This window comes from Bubalus kerabau, chromosome 2 (genome assembly GCF_029407905.1).
Source record: "Bubalus kerabau isolate K-KA32 ecotype Philippines breed swamp buffalo chromosome 2, PCC_UOA_SB_1v2, whole genome shotgun sequence".
In the NCBI taxonomy this organism is placed as follows: Eukaryota; Metazoa; Chordata; class Mammalia; order Artiodactyla; family Bovidae; genus Bubalus; species Bubalus kerabau.
Window position 1 is genome coordinate 112,643,479 of NC_073625.1, and position 22,554 is coordinate 112,666,032.

Sequence of the window (22,554 nt, forward strand, 5' to 3'; positions counted from 1 at the left end):
TCTATTTTTGTCTACCTAATGACGTTTATCGGAGAAGGCAATGGCAACCCACTCCAGTACTCTTGCCTGGAAAATCCCATGGATGGAGGAGCCCGGTAGGCCACAGTCCATGGGGTCGCGAAGAGTCAGGCATGACTGAGCGACTTTACTTTCATTTTTCACTTTCACACATTGGAGAAGGAAATGGCAACCCACTCCAGTGTTCTTGCCTGGAGAATCCCAGGGACGGGGGAGCCTGGTGAGATGCCATCTATGGGGTCGCACAGAGTAGGACACGACTGAAGCGACTTAGCAGCAGCAAAGATGTTTATTAATAACTCTTTAATTCTGAATTCACTGAAATCATGTAGTATGCAATGTTTATATATCTTTTCTCTATTTTGGAAAAAATATGATAAAATAATTTGTTGAAGTTATTCTACTTTAATAACATTTATCTTATTTTATTATAAGATTTATTTTTGGAGAAGGCAATAGCAACTCACTCCAGTACTCTTGCCTGGAAAATCCCATGGACGGAGGAGCCTGGTAGGCTGCAGTCCTGGGGTCGCGAAGAGTCGGACACGACTGAGCAACTTCACTTTCACTTTTCACTTTCATGCATTGGAGAAGAAAATGGCAACCCACTCCAGGGTTCTTGCTTGAAGAATCCCAGGGACGGCGGAGCCTGGTGGGCTGCCGTCTATGGGGTCGCACAGAATCGGACATGACTGAAGTGACTTAGCAGCAGCAGCAGTATATTGTTTTCAAGTGTAGTTAGATAACTATTTGGTCTCCCAGCAAAAACTGATATTTGCCAATTTTTTTAAATTAAAGTTTAGAACATGTGTAAGAGTAGTATATATGACCCTGTATTTATTAGTCACTCAACTTAAACAATGATCAACTCATAGCCAGTCTTGTTTCACCTACCCCATCTACTTCCTGCCTCCCATTTTATCTGAAAGCAAATCCAAGACATCAAATAATTTTACCCAGAAATATTTCTATACATATTCCCAAAATATTATGAATTATTAAAAAATAAAATATAGCCATTATCTAACCTAAATAATTATGATTACCTGATTTTATCAAATATCCAGTCACTGCTCCCATTGCCATTTTTTTGGTGAATTTTCAGAAGTTTACTTTAACTGGGATCCAAACAGGAGCCATACAATGTAACTAGTTACCTTTCAAATTTCTTTTAACCTATGGGTTTCTACTCTATGCTTTTTCCCCTTGCAGTTTATTTGTTTACAAAATTATGTCAACTGCCCTTTGAGCTTCCCACAGTTTACTTTTGCTAACTGCATTCCTCTGGTGTAATTTAATGTTTCTCTGACCTTCTACAAATTGGTAGTTGGAGCTCCAGGTTCAAAATGATTCATGTTTGAATTTTTGTTATATACATGTCATATGTGAGGTTATAATGAGACATTACAATGAGGCACTTCATATCTGATTGTCTCTCCTTTTGAGATGTTGACAGTGATGGATAATTAATTCACTAAAGGTTGTAAAACAGCATGATTCTATCATACCCTTTTCACTTATTAGCTGGAATATGTTTATAAAGAAAAAATTTTCCTCATCAATATGTAAGAAAAGGCAGTATAAATGATGGACTCTTTTATTTATTACCAGTTTTCAAAATGAATTGGTTCCCTAGCAGACTCTTATGCTAACTTTTTAACTGTGGCTGGAAATAAGTAATAAAAAGATTAGAGAAATGTTAATAATGATTGAATCTCAGTGATGAGTACAGAGGGGTTAAACTATTCTGCTTCCCATAGTAAAAAGGTTAAAGTTAATAATCTTACTATATTGATGTGTTTTAATCCACTGTAGTTATTATCCTCATTATTGTTCAATTTTCCCATTTCTGGCTAGCAGAAGCCTCCTTATGTTGGCTTTTCACAAAATCCTAACAGACTTTGACTGTTTCCTTCCTATCTAGTATTCAAGATACTTCTGGCTTACCTTGCATATTTTCTACCTCATACCTATATACAGTCAGCCATTTCTCCAAGGAAGTGGTTCTTTTGAGAGAAAAACTTACTGGACATCCTATTTAATACCTATTTTATTGGTGTTTTAAACTGACAGATTGACCTGAGAAATACTGTCACTTTTGTTATAGTTATTATTTTGAAAAGAATATGGCATATTTAAAACTTTTTTCACATATTCTGTCTCCTGCTGTCTCTCTTTTAACTAGGTTTTAGTATTACACCATAGTGTAGCTAAGCTCTTTACATTTTGGTAAAATAGTTCTTATAGTAGGTAAGTTTATAATAATATTTTTTTCATAAAGGGAAATGAACAGATAATGCTTTTTTTTTTTAAAGGAAGTATTTGAGCATGAAAGTAATTGCCTTTGGAAAATGGGAAATGGAGAGAGGTGTGAGGGCCAAGGACTGTGTTTGCGTGTTTTTAAATAATCCTTATGGAACTGACTCTGTAAATGATGTACATGCATAATTCTGAAAGTAAAAAATAAAATATTAATATTCAGCTCAATTTTTACTTTCTAAAAATATCAATGTTCTTATATTATTCCTATACATTACATTTTTCTTAGAGTAAATCTTTCAAGAAGGTAGGAACACTGTCATGCTTATTATTAAAAATTATTTTCTAGTCTTAAGGAAACATAAAACTAACATATATTTATATTTTTCAATGTAAGTACAGAAATAGCCTATAAAGTAACTTTCCAGTTTAGTAAAATGTCACCATATAAAAGCTTAATCTTACCTCAATAGTTAGGCTGTGAGTTAAATCATATCTATACTCTTTACATAAGGATTTCTGTCACACTAAGTCTAAAATACAACTGTAATCTTTGAAACAAACATAAAAAACTTTTCCCCTAGAATAAACTGTTGAAATTATTAAGCCTTATCTTAAATTTGCTACATAGAAAAAACTAAGGAGAAAGTTCTATTTTAGCAATATTCCCCTTAATGTAATATTATTGTTAATGTTGTCTGTTTAAAGCTGGAACATCCAAAAAAAAAAAAAAAAAAGCTGCAACATCCAAATTTGCCTTTACTTTTTGTGTATGGGGTTATTTCAATGTGCTTTTATTTAACTGTATTTATCTGTATTTAATGAAGTATTTGTTTTTAGAAAAAAAAAATCAAACTGATAGCAGGTGACTCTACAATGACTATCAGTTACATTAAAAATCTTTTCTCTTACCATTTTGGATGAGTTGAACATGGCCTCCCAATAGCCAGAAGAGAGAATCAGTCACAACTTCAAAAAAGTGTAGTAATGCCTCTTTTTCTTCACCCTTAACACACACACACACATAAGAATTGATTTCACTGTAATTGTTTTAATTAATAAAAAAGATAGACTTCTCTCTGGAGAGTCTTAGGACCAGGTTTTTGGATCTATCTTAGCTATTTATGAGGTATATAATCTTGAAGCTTTTATTTTCTTAATTTATAAAACTGCGGTTAAGGCTAGTAATATATAACAGAAGTGGTTGCTATCCAGAGGTCAAATGGGACAATATAAGAAGCATAAGAACTGTAAGTTGATACACTAGGGATTTTTTGATACCAGTCATTCATAAGTATCATCTATGGAGTTTTAAAAATATACCTATGTACAGGTTTTAGTCCAAACATACTGAAATGTGAATCTCCAAAGTTAAAAGTCTAGACATCTACTTTTTACACAATTAAGTGGGTGACTTGGGTATGCAGCCAGGGTTGAACATCACTGCAATATGCACATATAGATGTCAGTATATAAAGCATTCAGTGTATTTCAGTTGCAGCTTCTACTCTATGACTCCATGAGAGCATGAGACCATGTTATTTAGCTCTCCACTATACACCCACTATGGAGAAGGCAATGGCACCCCACTCCAGTACTCTTGCCTGGAAAATCCCATGGATGGAGGAGCCTAGTAGGCTGCAGTCCATGGGGTCGCTAAGAGTCAGACACGACTGAGCGACTTCACTTTCACTTTTCACTTTCATGCATTGGAGAAGGAATTGGCAACCCACTCCAGTGTTCTTGCCTGGAGAATCCCAGGGACGGGGGAGCCAGGTGGGCTGCCGTCTATGGGGTCGCACAGAGTTGGACACGACTGAAGTGACTTAGCAGCATACACCCACTATATGCTATACACCCAGTGTCTAAAACAGTTCAAACACACAGTTAAATCAATATTTATCCAATAAATAAATGACAATTTTTTTCTGCTTCTTTCCTTCTGGAAAGTAGAGTGAGGAATTATTCTAGATTAGAGTATGTGTCAAAGTGGGAAATAAGAAACAATACATTCACAGTTCTGTCTTTCCCCGGCCATGTAATTTTACTGCAAAGTTAATATAAAGGCCATTAATCTCATCCATGTTCTGAATGTATTATGGCATAAAAGTAATAACAGCAAACATATGATTGCTATGGTTACTCTTTATAATAATGAAAGCATTTTCTTCCTATTATTCTAGTGCAGGGTTAGACAGGTGCTTAAACAGACATGTACTAACAAATGTAACAACAATCAAAAAAGAAAGAAGTGTCATATTAGATCAAGAATCCCTTTAGTCCAATAAACTGCCTTAGCGAGTTTCACTGAAAGAAAGGGCACATGATCTTCATTGCTACCAATCTCAAAGGATACTGCTGGGTTCCTAAAATTAGTACTTTCTTTTAAAAGTCCATCAGATAATGTCAACCTTAAATTCATGGCCTCTGAGACTGGTTAACAAAATTTATCCCTAAGTCACTTCAAAATTCTGGCATAGGTGCTTTTCTATTCTTAAACATAGAATATATGTATGTATGTCTGTGTGTGTGTGTATACACATATGTATGTATGCCTGTATATATGTATATTTTAACAAGTTTTCAGTTTAGGCCATAAAATCCTATGTATGTCCTACTATGTACTCCACTACCAACATACCAACTAATTTAAAAAAATATATATATGACTTGGAAGGAAAGTTATGTCCAACCTAGATAGCATATTCAAAAGCAGATATACTACTTTGCCAACAAAGGTCTGTCTAGTCAAGGCTATGGTTTTTCCTGTGGTCGTGTATGGATGTGAGAGTTGGACTGTGAAGAAGGCTGAGTGCCGAAGAATTGATGCTTTTGAATTGTGGTGTTGGAGAAGACTCTTGAGAGTCCCTTGGACTGCAAGGAGATCCAACCAGTCCATTCTGAAGATCAGCCCTGGGATTTCTTTGGAAGGAATGATGCTCAAGCTGAAACTCCAGTACTTTGGCCACCTCATGGGAAGAGTTGACTCATTGGAAAAGACTCTGATGCTGGGAGGATTAGGGGCAGGAGGAGAAGGGGACGACAGAGGATGAGATGGCTGGATGGTATCACTGACTCGAAGGACGTGAGTCTGAGTGAACTCTGGGAGTTGGTGAGGGACAGGGAGGCTTGGCATGCTGCGATTCATGGGGTCGCAAAGAGTCGGACACGACTGACCGACTGGACTGAACTGAACTGAACTGATATATGACTGACAAACAACTAGGTAGACAGAATTAATACATAAGTTCAGTTTTCTTTTTATTCTTTTTTGACAGCAGAAACAGAATTTTAATTAATTTTAAACCAAAGTCCAAATTGTTTTGTTTTAGTCTGTGCTGCTGATGCCACGATAACCCATCAACAAACAACTGCTACAGGAGGAACTGGATGGGCTCAGAGGCAAAGGCTGGGCCTTGAAGTCAAAGAGAGCCAGTCCTCCTGCTCAACCAGCCTGTCCATCACACCAGAACCTGCTCCACTGGCACCTGAGTCATGGACTCAGACAGTAGCTTCCTGCCTGGATTCTGGACACTACTTCTGTGCCCTTCCGGGCCTGTGCACTGAATCCTCTTTCTCTTCTCATCATGTTTTTTATCCACCAGTTTTAATTTCTTCTGTGGTCAAGGGGCCCTCTTTTTTTTTTGTAGCTGATTTACTCCCTTTGATGGATATACTAAAAAAATTTTTATCTCTATACAAACACCATAGTAACAAATAGGAAAGTATTATGGAAAGTATTGAAGGACAATATGAATGAAAATAATATAATTATTACTGCTTTTAAATGGGGAATATTAAATAAAAGTGCTTTGATGAAAACATAAAGCTTTCATAATGGTCTGAGCTCTTCATGAGATGGAAATTCATTTTACAGAGGAGGAAACGGAGAAAGAATGAAACCAAGTGATTTGTGTAAGAATACAGAGTTAGTTTTTGGCACAGCCAGAAAAAGAAATCAGATCCAGGGCTTCCCCGGTGGCTCAGTGGTAAAGAATCTGCCTGCCAATGCAGGAGACATAGGACTGAAATGACACAGTATGTTATCTGACTATGACAAAATTAAATTAGAAACTGATAACAATAAAATATCAAGAAAATCCTCAACTATCTGGAAACTAAGCAACATGCTTCAAAATAATCCATGGGTCAAAAAAAAAGTACACATAGTATTCAGCATAATTCACTCAAGAAATATTTTGACTAGAGAGGATCTGAATGAGCAAATAGAAAGTTCACCTTTATTCTTCTTTACCATTGGAGTTAACAAAGAAAAGCCTTGGGCTTAGAGAACAATACTTTCCTCTACTACTAATTAAAGCAGAAATTATGCTATGGAAATAAATATCTATGGGTGTTGCTCAAAACTGAGTAGTAAAGCAGATACTTCAAAAAGCATAGTGTCATACAATATGCTTCAGTCAGCACTGTAAAATTTTCAACTGTAAAGGTTTTGTAGCTAAAATGTTTAAATCCAATACTCTAGTTGTTGTTGAATCACTAAGTCATGTCCCACTCTTTTGTAACTCCATGGACTATAGCCCACCAGGCTCCTCTGTCCATGGGATTTCTCAAGAAAGAATTATGCAACGTGTTGCCATTTCCTTCTCTAGGGGGTCTTCCTGACCCAGGGATTAAACCCACGTCTCCTGCCTGGCAGGTGGATCATTTACCACTGAGCTACCTTGGAAGCCACTCTAATTGTACTTTCAGCCAAATATTGCACATCTGAAAAACAATGTGGAATATCATCTCAAGAATTAAACAGTTTTGGCTACAAAACACAAACCCCTAAGTAAACAAACATACCTTAGCTGCGTTGATGAAACATGTTTGTAATCGCCTCCCCAAAACCAGAAAATTTTCTGCAGCCGATGGAAGTAATTCATCGTAAAATTCTTCTGCATCTTCTCCTGGTTCCAAGCCCACACAGCAATGGCTGAAATAAGAGCATAAGTTTGTGACTCAGTTTGCGCCAATTACAAATTTTAGACAAATGCTAAGGCTTCTAGACTGTGTCTTAATGAGAATTTTTAGTATCTTTCTTTTGTTGTCAAGCCAATAAAGAATTTTTAATGGACAGTTAGTGTAACAACTTTGTTAATAAGTAAACAGTGGTGTGAATTTTGCTGGTATTTAGAGCTGCTGTTGCTAAGTCACTTCAGTCGTGTCCTACTCTGTGTGACCCCATAGATGGCAGCCCACCAGGCTTCCCCGTCCCTGGGATTCTCCAGGCAAGAACACTGGAGTGGGTTGCCATTTCCTTCTCCAATGCATGAAAGTGAAAAGTCAAAGTGAAGTCGCTCAGTCGTGTGCGACTCTTAGCAACCTCATGGACTGCAGCCTACCAGGCTCCTCCGTCCATGGGATTTTCCAGGCAAGAGTACTGGAGTGGGGTGCCATCGCCTTCTCCGATATTTAGAGCTTAGAGCTAGGACATCTATTTTCTAAAAACTTACTTGTCAGTTCTTCAGGAAACAAAATACACTTGGCTCACAATAAAGAGAGAGGCAAGTTTTTGGTGAATGGGCTACACACACTCTAAAAGCAATAGAATACCTTGAGAACCACTTCAGTACTCTTGCCTGGAAAATCCCATGGATGGAGGAGCCTGGTAGGCTGCAGTCCATAGGGTCGCTAAGAGTCGGACACGACTGAGTGACTTCACTTTTACTCTTCACTTTCATGTGTTGGGGAAGGAAATGGCAACCCACTCCAGTGTTCTTGCCTGGAGAATCCCAGAGACGGGGGAGCCTGGTGGGCTGCCGTCTATGGGATCGCACAGAGTCGGACACAACCGAAGTGACTTAGCAGCAGCAGCAGCAACATATGTGTTAACTGATACATTTTAGACATCAGACAGCTGAAAAATAGCTAGGGTAGTATTAGTCTACAAGGGACAGATTAGGAAATGGAACACTCTAATTTTATACCAATTCTTTCCAAGAGATCTCCTTTCCTAAAACCTGCAAAATATCTGATTGCATACTCCCTACATCAGAAGGACAAACAGCAAAAACTCTAGTAGACACATTCCACAGCATACAATGAAAGGTCATTTAGAGAAATGGTGGGTCCTCTTGAAACCGTACATAAAGTCACCCCATAGGTATGAAATAAGTATATTTAAATGGTTCCATAATAAAAAGTATTTCTGCAAACTAATACCAAAAAAAGTCCCCAATCCAAGAACAGTCTCTATGTTTGTACTCTAATGAGTAAGTACTGATGCTTGAGGCTTGTGTAACAGTTACTACATATGAGTATACTAAAAACTTAACTAACACGTCCTTTTTTTTTGCATATTGGTTCTGAAGGTCAAAAGACTTATACCCACATGCATCAGTTTCTCTTTTCCGTTTCTAAAGTTAATTAAAAGTACTATTTTTACTGAAAATGTTAATAAATGAAATACATTTTTGTACATTCACAAACGTGGATTTCTTGAGACTTGGAGTCTACTTCTGAGAGTCTAGCTCAATCAATATTTCCATGAGCTAACATATCTAACAAAACAAAGACATAAGGCCTTATTTACTTCAGGAAATAATCTTGAAAATTAAGGTATAAAAATATTACATACAGTTGTTAAGGTATACCTAATGGTATACCTTGAATCTGGCCTTTATCTATCTTTAATTATGAGCAAGCAGTTTCAAAAACTAAGATCCAATTAGTACTGCACATTTTCAGTTAATTAGGAAGCGGCTTAGACACTGAGAACATCTGGCTTATTTTACTGCTGCCTATATAAAAAAAGATTTTGATCTTTTTTTCTCTTAATTTCTAGCATGGCAGTAGATAAGTAAATGCCGCTTCTAAATTTATTGGCATGATTTGGGTTACTAATGAAATATAAATTTGAGATAGCTAAATCAATATACTGTGAAATGAATAGTTTCTGTATCTCTCCTGAAATGCCTTTCATTTCAGCACCTCTTTCATTCTGCCTTGTATGATAAATTCACATGACTGTCACCCCATCTCTACTGTTAAGTTTTTCCAGTGTAGAGCCAGTGTCTTAATCTCTTTGTTTCTTCAATATTCTTTAGTCAGTAAAGAGTCTATAAGGTCCTTGGGATTCAGTGGTGAGCATGAAACAAGATCACCATCTTCTCAGAGCTTATGGAGTGAAATTTTAGACAGTGAAATATTCACAAGTACAGTTAGGAACAATATACATCCATAACATACCATGGAAGCAGTTGTCAATGTTTGTTAGCAAGATTTTAAGAAAAGAAAGCAAATTTGAAAATAAGAATCTACTACTATATCCCTTAACAAAAAGCTGACTTATTGCTTCATTTTACCTTAATATCTGTGTTAGCTGGGAAACTGTAGTCCAACCACCCTGGATACAAGAACAATCTTGACTGAGGACCAAGAGGCAATACTGAATGAGATCATAACAATATATATCTTGTTTGATTTTCTTCAACTCTGAGCTTCCTAAAGGTGTGTTGTTTATTATTTCTAAGGCAAAAGGAAATAAGATATACTTATTTATGCTCAATAAATCCAAGAGCTATCTGTATTTCTATAGGCTGAATAAAAACTAAAAATACATTAAAAAGGAAGAAATCACTGCTTTATCACAATGTTAAGATTTCACTGAACAAATTAAAAACAAATGCTAGTATGATGGAATTTGTTTTGTTACTTAAATTAGCCAATCACAAAAAAGATTTTCTTACCTTTTAACTTCAACAGTATAACAGGTACATTCTGCTCAGGACTTTTTGCAACTTCAGCAGCCAGAGCTAAGATTCTCGGGTCTGTACCTGTTGGCTTCATTTCTCATACCACCTATATTTAACAGAATCAGAAAGATAAAGGTCAACAGTCCTTAGTTAGGTCACCCCCTAAATAACGTATGAAACATAAATGGCAATAGCTTGGCTTGGTTTGAAAATGAAAGACAGATTTCTCTCATTTCTTCCTTAAAGGAAGAAACTTGGATTTCTAAAGTTAGAGATTCTTATACCTTAGTTTAACAGCTACAGTAGGTACTGCTTATTGTGCACTAAGAGTCCGAAACTGTGTTTGGTGTTTCACACTCACTATCTCTAATCTGCACAACAATCCTAGGTTAGGAGTTCATTTTCTTTTATCATGAAAGAGAAAGTGTGCAGAAAAGAGCTAATCCAAGCCTGTGTGTGTGTGTGTGCTTAGTCGTGTCCAACTTTTTGAGACCCCGTGTGTAGCCTACCAGACTCCTCTGTCCGTGGAATTTTCCAGGCAAGAATTCTGGAGTTGCTATTGGGTTGCCATTTCCTGCTCCAGGGGATCTTCCCAACTCAGGGTTTGAATGCACATCTCTTGCATCTCCTGTACTAGCAGGTAGATTCTTTAGCACTGAGTCACCTGGGAAGCCCAATACAGGCCTAAGACTACTATCATTTTCAAAGGTCTCCTTATAAGGCTGGCTCTTGGCTGGTGTCTAAGAACTTGGATTTCAGGTTTCCACCAATTTCTTAATATTAGTGTGGTTCACTGGGCCTAAACTGTTTGTAAAAACAATGTGGTTTATGTTGAACACCTGCTTTCCTTCCTGAAGTCTGGAATTCTGGTATATGGTAGCAGAGGACACCTACAAGACCATCCTCCAATAAAGACTCTGGTCACTGAGTTGCTAGTGAGCTTCCCTGTAGACTACACTTCAACACGTTATCACAATTAATTGCAGGAAGAATTAAGCATGATCCTATGTGACTCCTTTGGGATAGGGCTCTCTTGGTAGAGAGTACCTGTTTTCCTCTGAACTTCACCTCATGTGCCTTCTCCCTTTGCTGACTTTATTTTGTGTCCTTGTAGTATAATAAATCATAGCTATGAATATAATTATATCTTGATAACTATGAGCCCTCCTAGCAAATCACTGAACCTGAAGTTAGTCTTGGCGATTCCCAACACATAATTCAGAAATTTTATTATAAAATAACCAAAGCTTGTTTATAAACAGTATAGTAAACAAAATCAATTATCTTAAAAAAATCCACATCCTAATTTAATTTGTTGCTAAATCTTTTCTTTAAAAAAAGTTTTAAGGCATCCAAAGCTCAAAGAAACCATAAAAAGTATAGATGTTATTTATTTATAATTAATAAAGGCTAACGGAGCCTGGGGAGAAGGCAATGGCACCCCACTCCAGTACTCTTGCTTGGAAAATCCCATGGATGGAGGAGCCTGGTAGGCTGCAGTCCATGGGGTCGCTAAGAGTCGGACACGACTGAGTGACTTCACTTTCACTTTTCACTTTCATGCATTGGAGGAGGAAATGGCAACCCACTCCAGTGTTCTTGTCTGGAGAATCCCAGGGACGGTGGGGCCTGGTGGGCTGCCATCTATGGGGTCACACAGAGTCGGCCATGACTGAAGCAACTTAGCAGCAGCAGCAGCAACGGAGCCTGGTGGGCTGCCGTCTATGGGGTCGCACAGAGTCAGACACGACTGAAGTGACTTAGCAGCAGCAGCAGCAACATAACATTGTTTATTTTGAATTAAGCACCGTGTGAAGTGCTTTCATAAGCATTATCTCATTTAATCCTTACAACAGGACTATGAGGCAGAGCCTTTAATCATCTCCACTTTACAGATTAAAAAAAAGTAAAGTTTGAAGAAGAAACCTTCATCGTTCCACCATCCCTCCTCTATGGTAAAGTGGTAGAGTAAGTATTCAAATACAGATCAATATGACTCAAATTTCCATTTCAATGTTCATTATATCCCCTCCCACATAAAAGAGTAAAAAACACGAAACATATTTCCAAAAACCTATTTCTAACACTTTTTATGCTATTGATCTTCATAAATGGCACCATAGCTCACATTTTTGGTCATAATACAGGCATCCAGAAAGCATTCCTTATTAGGTAAAATATAAATTATTAAAAAAAAACAAGTTTTTTGGCAATATTTTTTTAAAAAGCCCAGCACAACTCTTGGCACACAGAAGGCATACAACTTTCCAAGAAAGTGGACAGGGTTAATCTCATTCTTTCCAATGGCTGTATTATGCTATGCTTCCTTCTTAATAGTGCATCAAAATATATTTAAGCATCTCCTCTATTGGAAGTCATTCAGAGTGTATGCCATTATAAGGAATGCTGCAATGAATATCAAAGTACATGTCTTATGTACTCATGATAGTTCTTTGTGGGATGAATTTTCCCCTTCAAGTCATATGGCTGGATGGCAAGATACATATTTTTAAATTTTTTCATTAGACAATAAACTTTCCTCCAAAGTGGATGTTCCAATTTATATTTCCAGCAACAATGTTTGAAGGTGCTCATTTTACTAAGCCGTTAATAGTAAATAATGTTATATTTTGCATTTTTGTCAATTTGCTAGGTGAAAAATGGTATCATCTTGTTTTAATTTCTGTTTCTTTGATTATTAGGGAGGTTCAACATGTTTCACGTTTACTGGCCATTTCTTTTTTTTACATATTTTCTATTTATACCCCTTAATTTTTCTATTAGCTTGTCTTATTCCTTTGTAGAAGCTTTAAGCTTTTTATACATGGATTAGACACCCTTTATCTTTTACATTGGTTGTAAACACATTTTGGCTTCCTGGGTAGCTCAAAAGGTAAAGAATCTGCCTGTAATGCAGGAAACATGGGTGTGATCTCTGGGTTGGGAACATCTCCTGGAGAAGGGAATGGCAACTCACTCCAGTATTCTTGCCTGGAGAATTCCATGGACAGAGTCTGGCAGGTTACAGTCCATGGGGTCACAGAGTTGGACAGGACTGAGGGACTAACACTCACTCTCATAAACACTTTATCCTTGTTGGCCATTTATCTTTTAAACTTTAATTACGTTTTACCAGAGATTTACAATTTTTATGTAGTCAAGTATAACAATCTTTCCCTCTATGACTTCTACCTTTGGTGTCATGCTTACAAAGGTCCTTCGTATCCTAAGAGCTAAAATATAACCTTCTAAATTTTTCTACATTTTTTATAATTTTGTTTTATTTGTATCTTCATTTACTTACAACTTAACCTTCAAAACATATGTAAGTTAGTTTTCTGAATGGTATATGATAAGAAGCTATAGTTAGATGAAGTTACAGATTGGTGAAAAAAGAACAAATGCACCTAGCTTTCATAAACTCCTGAGGTAATTTATCATGAATGGATACAAGAGAAGCAACCTGAAATGTCACCTCAATATATTTTTGGATTCTATTTAGTTCATTAATCTATTTCTTCCTGGGCTAGCTAGTACAATATAGTTTATTTAAATATATGTTTAGAGAAAATTCACATTAGAAGGTAAGCTTCACAAGGGCAAAACTCATACCATTCCTGGTGGCTGCCTTCTTATCTCTTTGATTCACTGGTATATTCCCAGAGAATAGACTAGTACTTGGTGGGTGGTAGGTACTTAATATTTTAATATTTATGTAGATTGAAGGAATGAATAAACACACAAATTTTGGGTATTCCAAAACTTCAATTTCCTGACATTCTACTTTTACCCTTGTTATATGATGGAAACTTTTGATTTCTGCTGTAAAGCCTTTTTAAAGTAAGACAGACTTATAGCACTGTTCTTGATCTCTGGTTAACATAGTAAAACATTACTGAAACATTATCATCATCACCAAACAAGCACACGGCTCTAAGACAAAGGTAAGGGTCACCAAGATTTTATATAGGACAGATTCCCGGCTCACATTCAGGTTAGGAAAGAAAAGTGTCCACATACTCATACATATACATATGTAAAATAAAATATTCTATAAAATATGTTAAATGCCAAATACATAATATAGATAAGGATGAAAAACATATAGAGTCAGAAGACTGGGCTTCCATGAACAAGCTTTCTAACCTGTAAACAAAATAATAATTCCTACCTCTTAGAATAATTTAAAATTTGGAAAAGAAGGCAGCCACCAAAGATGGCCCTAAAATGTTACATAACAGTCAAATCTCAGAAATAATAACCATTCAGAGAGCTTTTACTTTATGACATTGTTTTAAATGCTTTCTTGTACTACCTCATTTAATCCTCTGAAAAAGTGTAAGTTATAAGTACCATTATTTTTTTTCCCAAAATTTTACTGATGAGCATACCTAACTTTGGTTCACACAAGTTACTCTGTGGAGTATGAAACTGGGGTTCAAACCCAAAGATTCTGGCTCCAGAACCTGAGTGCTTAACTACCACAGAAAACAGTCTTAGTACACTTTAAAAGAGCAGAATTTAGACAAGCAGATAGGCTGAGGCTGCCACGTTCACCTTCCTGCCTGGAAGAATACATGACAATTTGGAGAAGGTAGCAGATAAGAAAAGGAGTCTTCAATCACCTTGAAAAGCCACCGCTGCTACGGCAACCATTCATAAACTTTCTCTTGGGTGCTTCTCCTCTAATACAGCACATCTGTCATCGTTACCCTTAGAGTCATCAACTTTTTAGACGGAAAAAAACAAAAGACATTATTTTTCAATAATTAATGCTATTACCCAGTTGCCAGAGTAAAAGCTCTCTGGCCTTGATCTTCTGGAAATCTCTTTTTCCAGGCCGTGCCCTTAACACCAAGGATCTCTGTGAAGAAAACAAATGAAGACAGCAACCCAATGCAACCTAGCTGCAACTGATCCTAAATACCTGCAGTTCCTAACTCTGAATCTTCATCCCCGCTTCTTAACACCCTCCCCTCAACCCCTCCCCCATCCCGGCACTAATACCACCTGGAACTTCCTTAGGAACATATGGCCAAATAACAACTGCTGAGGTAACAGCGTTGCCTCCAGTCAGGTCCACAGACTGCGCTCTAAGGCCACGGGCTCCTTTACTCCGGATTCTAGACCCGGCTTTGGCGCTACCAGGCCTCAGACAAGACATCAGGCCTCGCGCCCACGCTCTAGCCCTCCCCCTCCTGTTTCCACACATCTCCTCAAAAAGGCCGGTTCTCCCTCTAATAGCTCCTAAAAGCCCGGTCACTTGGTACAGAAGCCTGTGGTCCTGCCCTCTGGGTATCCCGGGGCCGCCTCCTTCCCCAGACGCCACTTCAAGTCGGCTACCTCATTCCCGCCTCGCGTCGCTCCACGAGAGAACTCGGCTCCCAGGGCGTACCTCAGAAACGCGGCCTCCCGGGCGCTGCGTGCGTCGCAACGCGTGAAGTTGGCGCAGGGACCAGGAGCCTCGCGGCCAAGGGGCGGGGCGCCCTTCTCCAGGAAGCCAATCAGCGCCCAGTGGGACGGCGCTCGGCTGGCGCGGGGCGGAGTCTGTGGTGGCTGCACTGGTAGCAGCAAGCGCAGCTGGTTCGAACAGGCTGAGGTGGCAACTGGTAGTCGGCGCTAGCGGCAGAGGCAAAGTCAGAGCCGCAGGAGAAGGATGAATGGAGCAGCTGGACCTTCGCATATTGACAGCCGCGAGCGAGTTCTCAAGTTAGGGGGCAGTTTTGAGAAGCAGCCTCGCTGCGCCTTCCACACTGTGCGCTGTGAGTGAGGACGCCCGAGGGGAAAGGGAGGAGTTCTGGTTTTGGGGGTGCAGAAGCACAACCCTCTCCAAGTCGTGTTCGAACAGATCCTTTTATTCTGTGGGAGAATGGGGTGCCCTGCGCGACCCGCTGCTTTAGCCGGAAGGTGCTAGGGAGTTGGTGGAAGCAGGCAGATGGAAGCCGCAGGTGTGGGGAATTCTGAGTGGAGTGATTTAAGGGAGACCAGCAGGGCTTCCCTGGTGGTTGAGACGCTAAGGAATCGGCCTGCAAAGCGGGAGACCTGGGTTCCATCCCTAGGTTGGGAAGATCCCTGGAGGAGGAAATGGCAGCCCACTCCAGTATTCTTGCCTGGAAAATCCCCATGGACAGAGAAGCCTGGCGGACTATAGTCCATGGAGTCGCAAAGAGTTGGACACAACTGAGCGACTAAGGACGACAGCAGATACAAAGGGACGCTATGTGGGGTAGGTCAGCAGAGGCGACTATGGATGGAGTCAGAGCTGACTGGTGGCCGATTCAGAGGTGGAAAGGAAGGTACAGTTGACCGTTGAACTACGCAGGGGTTAGGGGTGTCGATCTCGCGCAGTGGAAAATCCACTTATTGCTGTCTGTGCCTCAGAAACCAGGGAGTCGATACACGACTCACCCGAGCTCCAGAAGCGGAAGCCGTTGGGTAGAATTAGACTCAAACTCTAGTGTTTTGATTCCATGTGTGTGACCTCTAATGGAACACATACTTCTCCCATTCTTCATTAATTTAAAGATCTGTAAGATGAAAATACCGGTACTCTATTTAGTGGGGGAAAATCCAGCATGTAAGTGGACCTGTGAATCTCAGCCCCGTGCGTGTTACTCAAGGAACAACTGTAGTAAGGTAACAAGTGGATGGGGGGCAAAGGGAAATGGGAAGGAGAATGCCTTTAGGTTGGTAGGGAAATATTCTTTCCTGTCTTCACTTTTGGTATCTCTGACTGATGGGGGTTCTTATTTAGTGTATTTCTGGGGAAAGGTTTTTGGATCATTCTAATATCTGTATCTCTTTTGGACCCCCGATTTCATTGAGTCATTTATCAAATACTGATGATCACAGTATTGAAGGGTGCACTATTAATTTATTAGAAAGCTCTTTTGTCGTCTGGAACTACTTTTGATACATTTTCCTCTTTTATGTTGTTGAGATAGGAAATAAAACTCTTTTGCTTTAATAGTTGGATGGTGTAGATTCCAGGAAGGAAATTATATTATGATTTGGTATGTAAAACATTCATTCTTTGCATAATAGCCCTCATAGAATTATAGAGTGGGAAGGAAACTTGGAGATCATTGAGTCATAACCTCTTGTTTTTCTGTGGCAAAATTGTAAAGTAGGTATTTTTTTCACTTCCTTTTACTACAGTACCCTTCCTTAGTGTCTCATCATTCCACCCTTCTCAGTCATTCTGTCGTAAGACTGTTTTAGAGATCTTTATAGTTTTTGCTCTGAAGTGTTTCATGCTTTGTTAAAACTCACATTCTCCTTAGGTTTGCTTAGTGTACACAATCTGATTATGGTAACTCACAGTGAAGATATCAAGAGCCTACAGGTTTAACTCTCCAAGGATATATTTTTACATTTTATGAAAGGGTTTTATTAAGCAAAATTAATATCCAGTTGATAGAATAAATGAGGGAATATTTGCAAACAGATCTTCAACACTGACCCTTCTTTACACATTTTGTCTAGAGAGAGCTAGTGCTGGCTGTGCAGTTTCTCTCCTTCTTCAGCTCCATTTTCCACAAGTATGGTAGAGTTTCATCTGGTTTCTCCACGCCTTTCTCTCAAATAATATCTTCCTTCTCCTTTCCTCTTCTTTCTCAGGGTTCCAGTCATCATAGTATTAATTTTTAAAATTATGTTTTAAGATTATACAAATTTGCTGAAGACTCGATTTTCATGACACTTGGGTATATCTTTTTGAGGGCATAAAACCCAAATTAAGTGAAAAAGAAATAGACTTCGAAAAGTGCTTTGCAGATGCCTTAAAGTCTTTTGTTTATAAAAGTTCTCAAGATGCTGGAATTGTGTCTTCAGAATCAGGTATTGGATGATCCAGTTACAAGAATGAAAATAAACAGAACAGCAATGGTAGTAACCACAATAAACCCAGGTGTTTGAATATACTTTTAATCCTGTGGAAGACATTAGAAAGGTGTTCAGCCCTTAGTTTTTTTCTTGTTGAAGCAGACAGAACCTTTCTAGATTTATTAAAATAAAACCAGTCATTATCCTTGAGAACTGGTTCATTTCCCATGTAATTCTTACCCCATTAAAGATTCAGAGTAAATGATGAAAACTATAGACTTTCTTACAGGCAAGTGGACATGATTTGTTTATTTTAAAAAAAGTATGCATTTCCTTTCTGGAAAACAGAAATGTTTATTATTTTTAATTATCACTACTGTGCATAAAGATATATTTTTTCTGAAGGAGATTGATGGAGAACTTTCTGTTTTTAAAAAAATATATTCATGTTTAGGCTCAGTAATGAAGTAGAACAGAAATACACACATAATATATTAATTTCAACTTTTCCATTAACTATGTAATTTAGAAAATTCACTTTAAATTGCTGAGCTCATCTTATCTATAGAATGAAACAATAAATTCAGCATTCTCTAATTTTTTATTATAATTATGAAATAGTCTTAAATTGATAGATATGTGAAAAATACTGAAAAATATTTTCAGTATCAGTTTTACATAATGCTCAAAGCTTTCATTTATCCCCTAAATGTAAATATCTTTATAATCTTCTAAGGATTTTAACAGGTAAGGTTGTGAAATACATATTAAAAGTATCATAATTTTTAAGAATATATATATTAGCATTTTAAATAGATAAAAGTTTTTATCTATTTAAAAAGTTTTTATTGAAACAAAGTTGACATATGTTAGTTTCAGGTGTCCTATATAATGACTTTATATTTGCATTCATTATGAAATGATCACCACCATAAATCTAGTAACCATCTGTCCCCATACAAAGTTATGATAATATTATTGACCATGTTCCTTATGCTGTGTATTATATACTCAATACTTGTTTATTATGTAACTGAAGGTTTGTACCTCTTAATCCCCTTCTGAGTGGGCCTAATTTATAACAAACACTCAAATCAGTGTGACTTGGAAGAAAGTCAGTCAGTTCAGTCACTCAGTCATGTCCGAGTCTTTGTGATCCCATAAATCTCAGCACACCAGGCCTCCCTGTCCATCACCAACTCCCGGAGTTTACCCAACCTCATGTCCATCAAATCGGTGATGCCATCCAGCCATCTCATCTTCTGTCGTCCGCTTCTCCTCCTGCCCACAATCCCTCCCAGCATCAGGGTCTTTTCCAATGAGTCAATTCTCATGAGGTGGCCAAAGTATTGGAGTTTCAGCTTCAGCATCAGTCCTTCCAATGAACACCCAGGACTGATCTCCTTTAGGATGGACTGGTTGGATCTCCTTGCAGTCCAAGGGACTCTCAAGAGTCTTCTCCAACACCACAATTCAAAAGCATCAATTCTTCAGCACTCAGCTTTCTTCACAATCCAACTCTCACATCCATACACGACCACTGGAAAAACCATAGCCTTGATTAAACAGACTTTTGTTGGCAAAGTATCTGTTTTTAGGTAATTGGGTAATTATGCCTGTTCAATACACTTAGATTTTGGAAAAACCTGGATGTGAATTCTGACCTTCACCACCTATGTATGTAATATAACTTTGGGAACATTCTCTGAGTTTTCAGTCTCAGTTTTTTAGATGTAAAATGATAGTAATAGCATTTACATTTCAGAATTTCAGAATTAAATAAGATAGTATAAACAACCTAGCACAGTGTTTGGTACATGGTAGAGTATAAATAGTAGTCACCGTTATTCTTGAAGGTTATATTCAAATGTGTATGAGGAGTGCCAGTAAATGTAATTTATTTAGACTTTCAGAAAGCGTTTATCAGGGCTTGGCAGTAAAACCTATCAAAAGATAGTTGGCATGTGGTAGGGAAGATGTGGGGTGCTCTATAAATGATAAACCAAATGCTTAACTGCAGATGCCTCACTGGGTAGAAGCGTTTGAGTAATAGGACTCACTAGAACAAGTGCTGAATTTGGGCTAGCACTAGTTTTGCAATTTATATCCAGATAAGTGAATAAAGATTGAAATTCCTAAGTTTGTAAATGACACCATTTTTTGCTGTCATAAAATGATGAGCTCATGGACAGTGACTGCATGAAGACTGTGAGGCACCAAGTGGAGCCATTCCTAAAAAAGTGGTTGTTAAGCTTTGGTGTGAGCAAATATTAGAGAGTACACTAATGAACATACGATTGAAATTATATTCACAGGAATGTTCTTCTGATTAGTGTGGTATAACGGAAAGGGTATGTGTTTTGGAGTTAGTTGAATTAGTTCAACTCTCAGGAAATAAATTTATGATACTAATTGTGGGCTCCTTTGTGAAGATACTGACATTGTGTGATGCTACAGCCAAAACAGTCAAAAAGTAACAGAAAAGTATTGAAAACAAAACAGGAAATGGTTTTCTACTCTTAATGTGGTATAAGTAATTGTGTTGTAAACTTGAAGAAAATAATACAGGTGAAGGAAATCCAGAGAAAATAAACAAATGATAAAATTAGTAGTGGGGTTTCCAAACCAAGAAAAACTGAAAGAAATAAACTTCTTAGTCTGGAATCATAGCAACTTAAACATTAGAAAGCATATGCAAAGTATGACATGAGATTATTCAATAAATTCTGTAATTTTAGAGCTCTATTTAACCCCTTGAAACACAAAAGTTGCATACTTTAAAAGAAATTTATTGTGTGAGGTAAATAAAAGATAACACTACTTAATATAAACAAGTAAAAAGTGGAATTTATTAATTCCAACAGTAATCATTAGAAATGTAGATTCAGAATAGTTCAGAATAGTGTCGATAGACTTATTGGTTATAAATTCCAGCTTATCATTAAGCAAAACTACAGGTGTGTTGAGTACATTTCTGTATGTTATGTGTATCTCATATACTATAGGCATTTATTCATAGGCTTTTAAGGGCTTGTGAATCCCTTGAAATTATATAGTATTTGATATGTTTTTTCATAAATACATTTTTATGCAAACAGGATCTATAGCTGGTCTATAATTTTCATCAGATTCCCAAAGGGACTTATGGCTATTGCTCATCTCCTATCACCAACCCCCAGACACACGCATATATACAAAAGTTCAGAGCTGTGGATCTAAGGCAAAGAAGATAGAAGGGTAGAGTATAATATAGAATGGTGTGGTCACTCACCCAGAGCTAGACATCCTGGAGTGTGAAGTCAAGTGGACTTGGGAAGCATTACTACAAACAAAGTTAGTGGAGGTGATGGAATTCCAGCTGAGCTATTTCAAATCCTAAATGATGATGTTGTTAAAGTGCTGCACTCAATATGCCAGGAAATTTGAAAAACTCAGCAGTGGCCACAGGACTGGAAAAGGTCAGTTTTCATTCCAATCCCAAAGAAGGGCAATGCCAAAGAATGTTCAAATTACCATACAATTGCACTTATTTCACATACTAGTAAGAATATGCTCAAAATCCTTCAATCTAGTCTTCACCAGTACATGAACTGAGAACTTCCAGACGTACAAGCTAGATTTAGAAAAGGAAGAAGAGCTAACATTTGTTGGATCATAGAGAAAACAAGGGAATTCCAGAAAAACATCTGCTGCTTTGATTATGCTAAAGCCTTTGACTGTGTGGATCACAGTAAACTGTGGAAAGTTCTTAAAGAGATCAGAATACCAAACCACCTTATCTCTCTCTTGAGAAACCTGTATGCAGGTCAAGAAGCAACAGTTAGAACCAGACATGGAACAACTAATTGGTTCTAAATTGAGAAAGGAGTACATCTAGGCTGTATATTGTCACCCTGCCTATTTAACTTATATACAAAGTACATCATGCAAAATGCCAGACTGGGCCAGATTCATAGCCCTTAAAAGCTTATGAATAAATGCCAGACTAATGGCAGAAACTGAAGAGAAACTGAAGAGTCTGTTGATGAGGGTAAAAGAGGAAAGTGTAAAAGCTGGCTTGAGACTCAACATTTAAAAAAAAAATTAAGATCATGGCATCTGGTTTTATCACTTCATGGCAAATAGAAGAGGAAAAAGTGAAAACAGTGACAGATTTTATTTTCTTGGGCTCCCAAATCACTGCAGATGGTGACTGCAGCCATGAAATTAAAAGACACTTGCTGTGTGGAAGGAAAACTGCCAAACCGAGATAGAGTATTAAAAAGAAGAGACATAACTTTGCCCCAAAAGTCCATATTGTCAAAGCTATGGTTTTTCCAGTAGTCATGTATGGATGTGAGTGTTGGATAATAAGGAAGGCTGAGCACTGAAAAATGGATGCTTTTGAATTGTGGTGCCAGAGAAGACTCTTGAGACTTTTTTGGATTGCCAAGAAGATCAAACCAGTCAATCCTAAAAGAAATCAACCCTGAATGTTCACTGGAAAACTGATGCTGAAGGTGAAAGTCCAATACTTAAACTTGATTCAAACAGCCACCTGATGCTGAGAAAGATGGAATGCAAAAGGAGAAGGGGGAGACAGAGGATAGATAATTACATAGCATCACCAACTCAGTGGTTATGAATCTGAGCAAGTTCTAGGAGACAGCAGGGGACAGAGGGGCCTGGCGTGCTGCAGTCCATGGGGTCACAAAAAGTCAAACACAACTTAGCGACCAAACAAGAAGAATAGTGGCTTGAGTTCCTGAGTTAT

General features: G+C 37.9%; 2 protein-coding genes across 10 annotated transcripts in view; one reads left to right on the forward strand and one right to left on the reverse strand.

The window, feature by feature from the left end:
* The window catches only part of IQCB1 (IQ motif containing B1), a 43,457-nt gene extending 27,979 nt beyond the window's left edge, over positions 1 to 15,478 (reverse strand). For 3 of the 8 annotated variants that reach the window (XM_055568360.1, XM_055568356.1, XM_055568361.1), the window contains exons 1-6: positions 15,321 to 15,450; positions 14,603 to 14,704; positions 9,972 to 10,083; positions 9,588 to 9,750; positions 7,087 to 7,216; positions 3,190 to 3,283 (exon numbers count right to left, since the gene is read on the reverse strand). In XM_055568360.1, the coding sequence (XP_055424335.1) occupies positions 3,190 to 3,283; positions 7,087 to 7,216; positions 9,588 to 9,750; positions 9,972 to 10,071 (487 nt within the window). In that variant the 5' untranslated portion in view covers positions 10,072 to 10,083; positions 14,603 to 14,704; positions 15,321 to 15,450. Of the gene's footprint in view, positions 1 to 3,189; positions 3,284 to 7,086; positions 7,217 to 9,587; positions 9,751 to 9,971; positions 10,084 to 14,602; positions 14,705 to 14,759; positions 14,842 to 15,320 lie in introns of all 8 variants that reach the window. The other 5 variants (XM_055568358.1, XM_055568357.1, XM_055568359.1 and 2 more) reach the window with 5 other exon arrangements.
* Positions 15,479 to 15,496: 18 nt separating this feature from the next.
* The window catches only part of EAF2 (ELL associated factor 2), a 53,907-nt gene continuing 46,849 nt past the window's right edge, over positions 15,497 to 22,554 (forward strand). The window contains exon 1 of one of the 2 annotated variants that reach the window (XM_055568364.1): positions 15,497 to 15,739. In XM_055568364.1, coding sequence (XP_055424339.1) covers positions 15,634 to 15,739 — 106 coding nt within the window. In that variant the 5' untranslated portion in view covers positions 15,497 to 15,633. Of the gene's footprint in view, positions 15,740 to 16,089; positions 16,204 to 22,554 lie in introns of those variants that run through there. The other variant, XM_055568365.1, reaches the window with a different exon arrangement.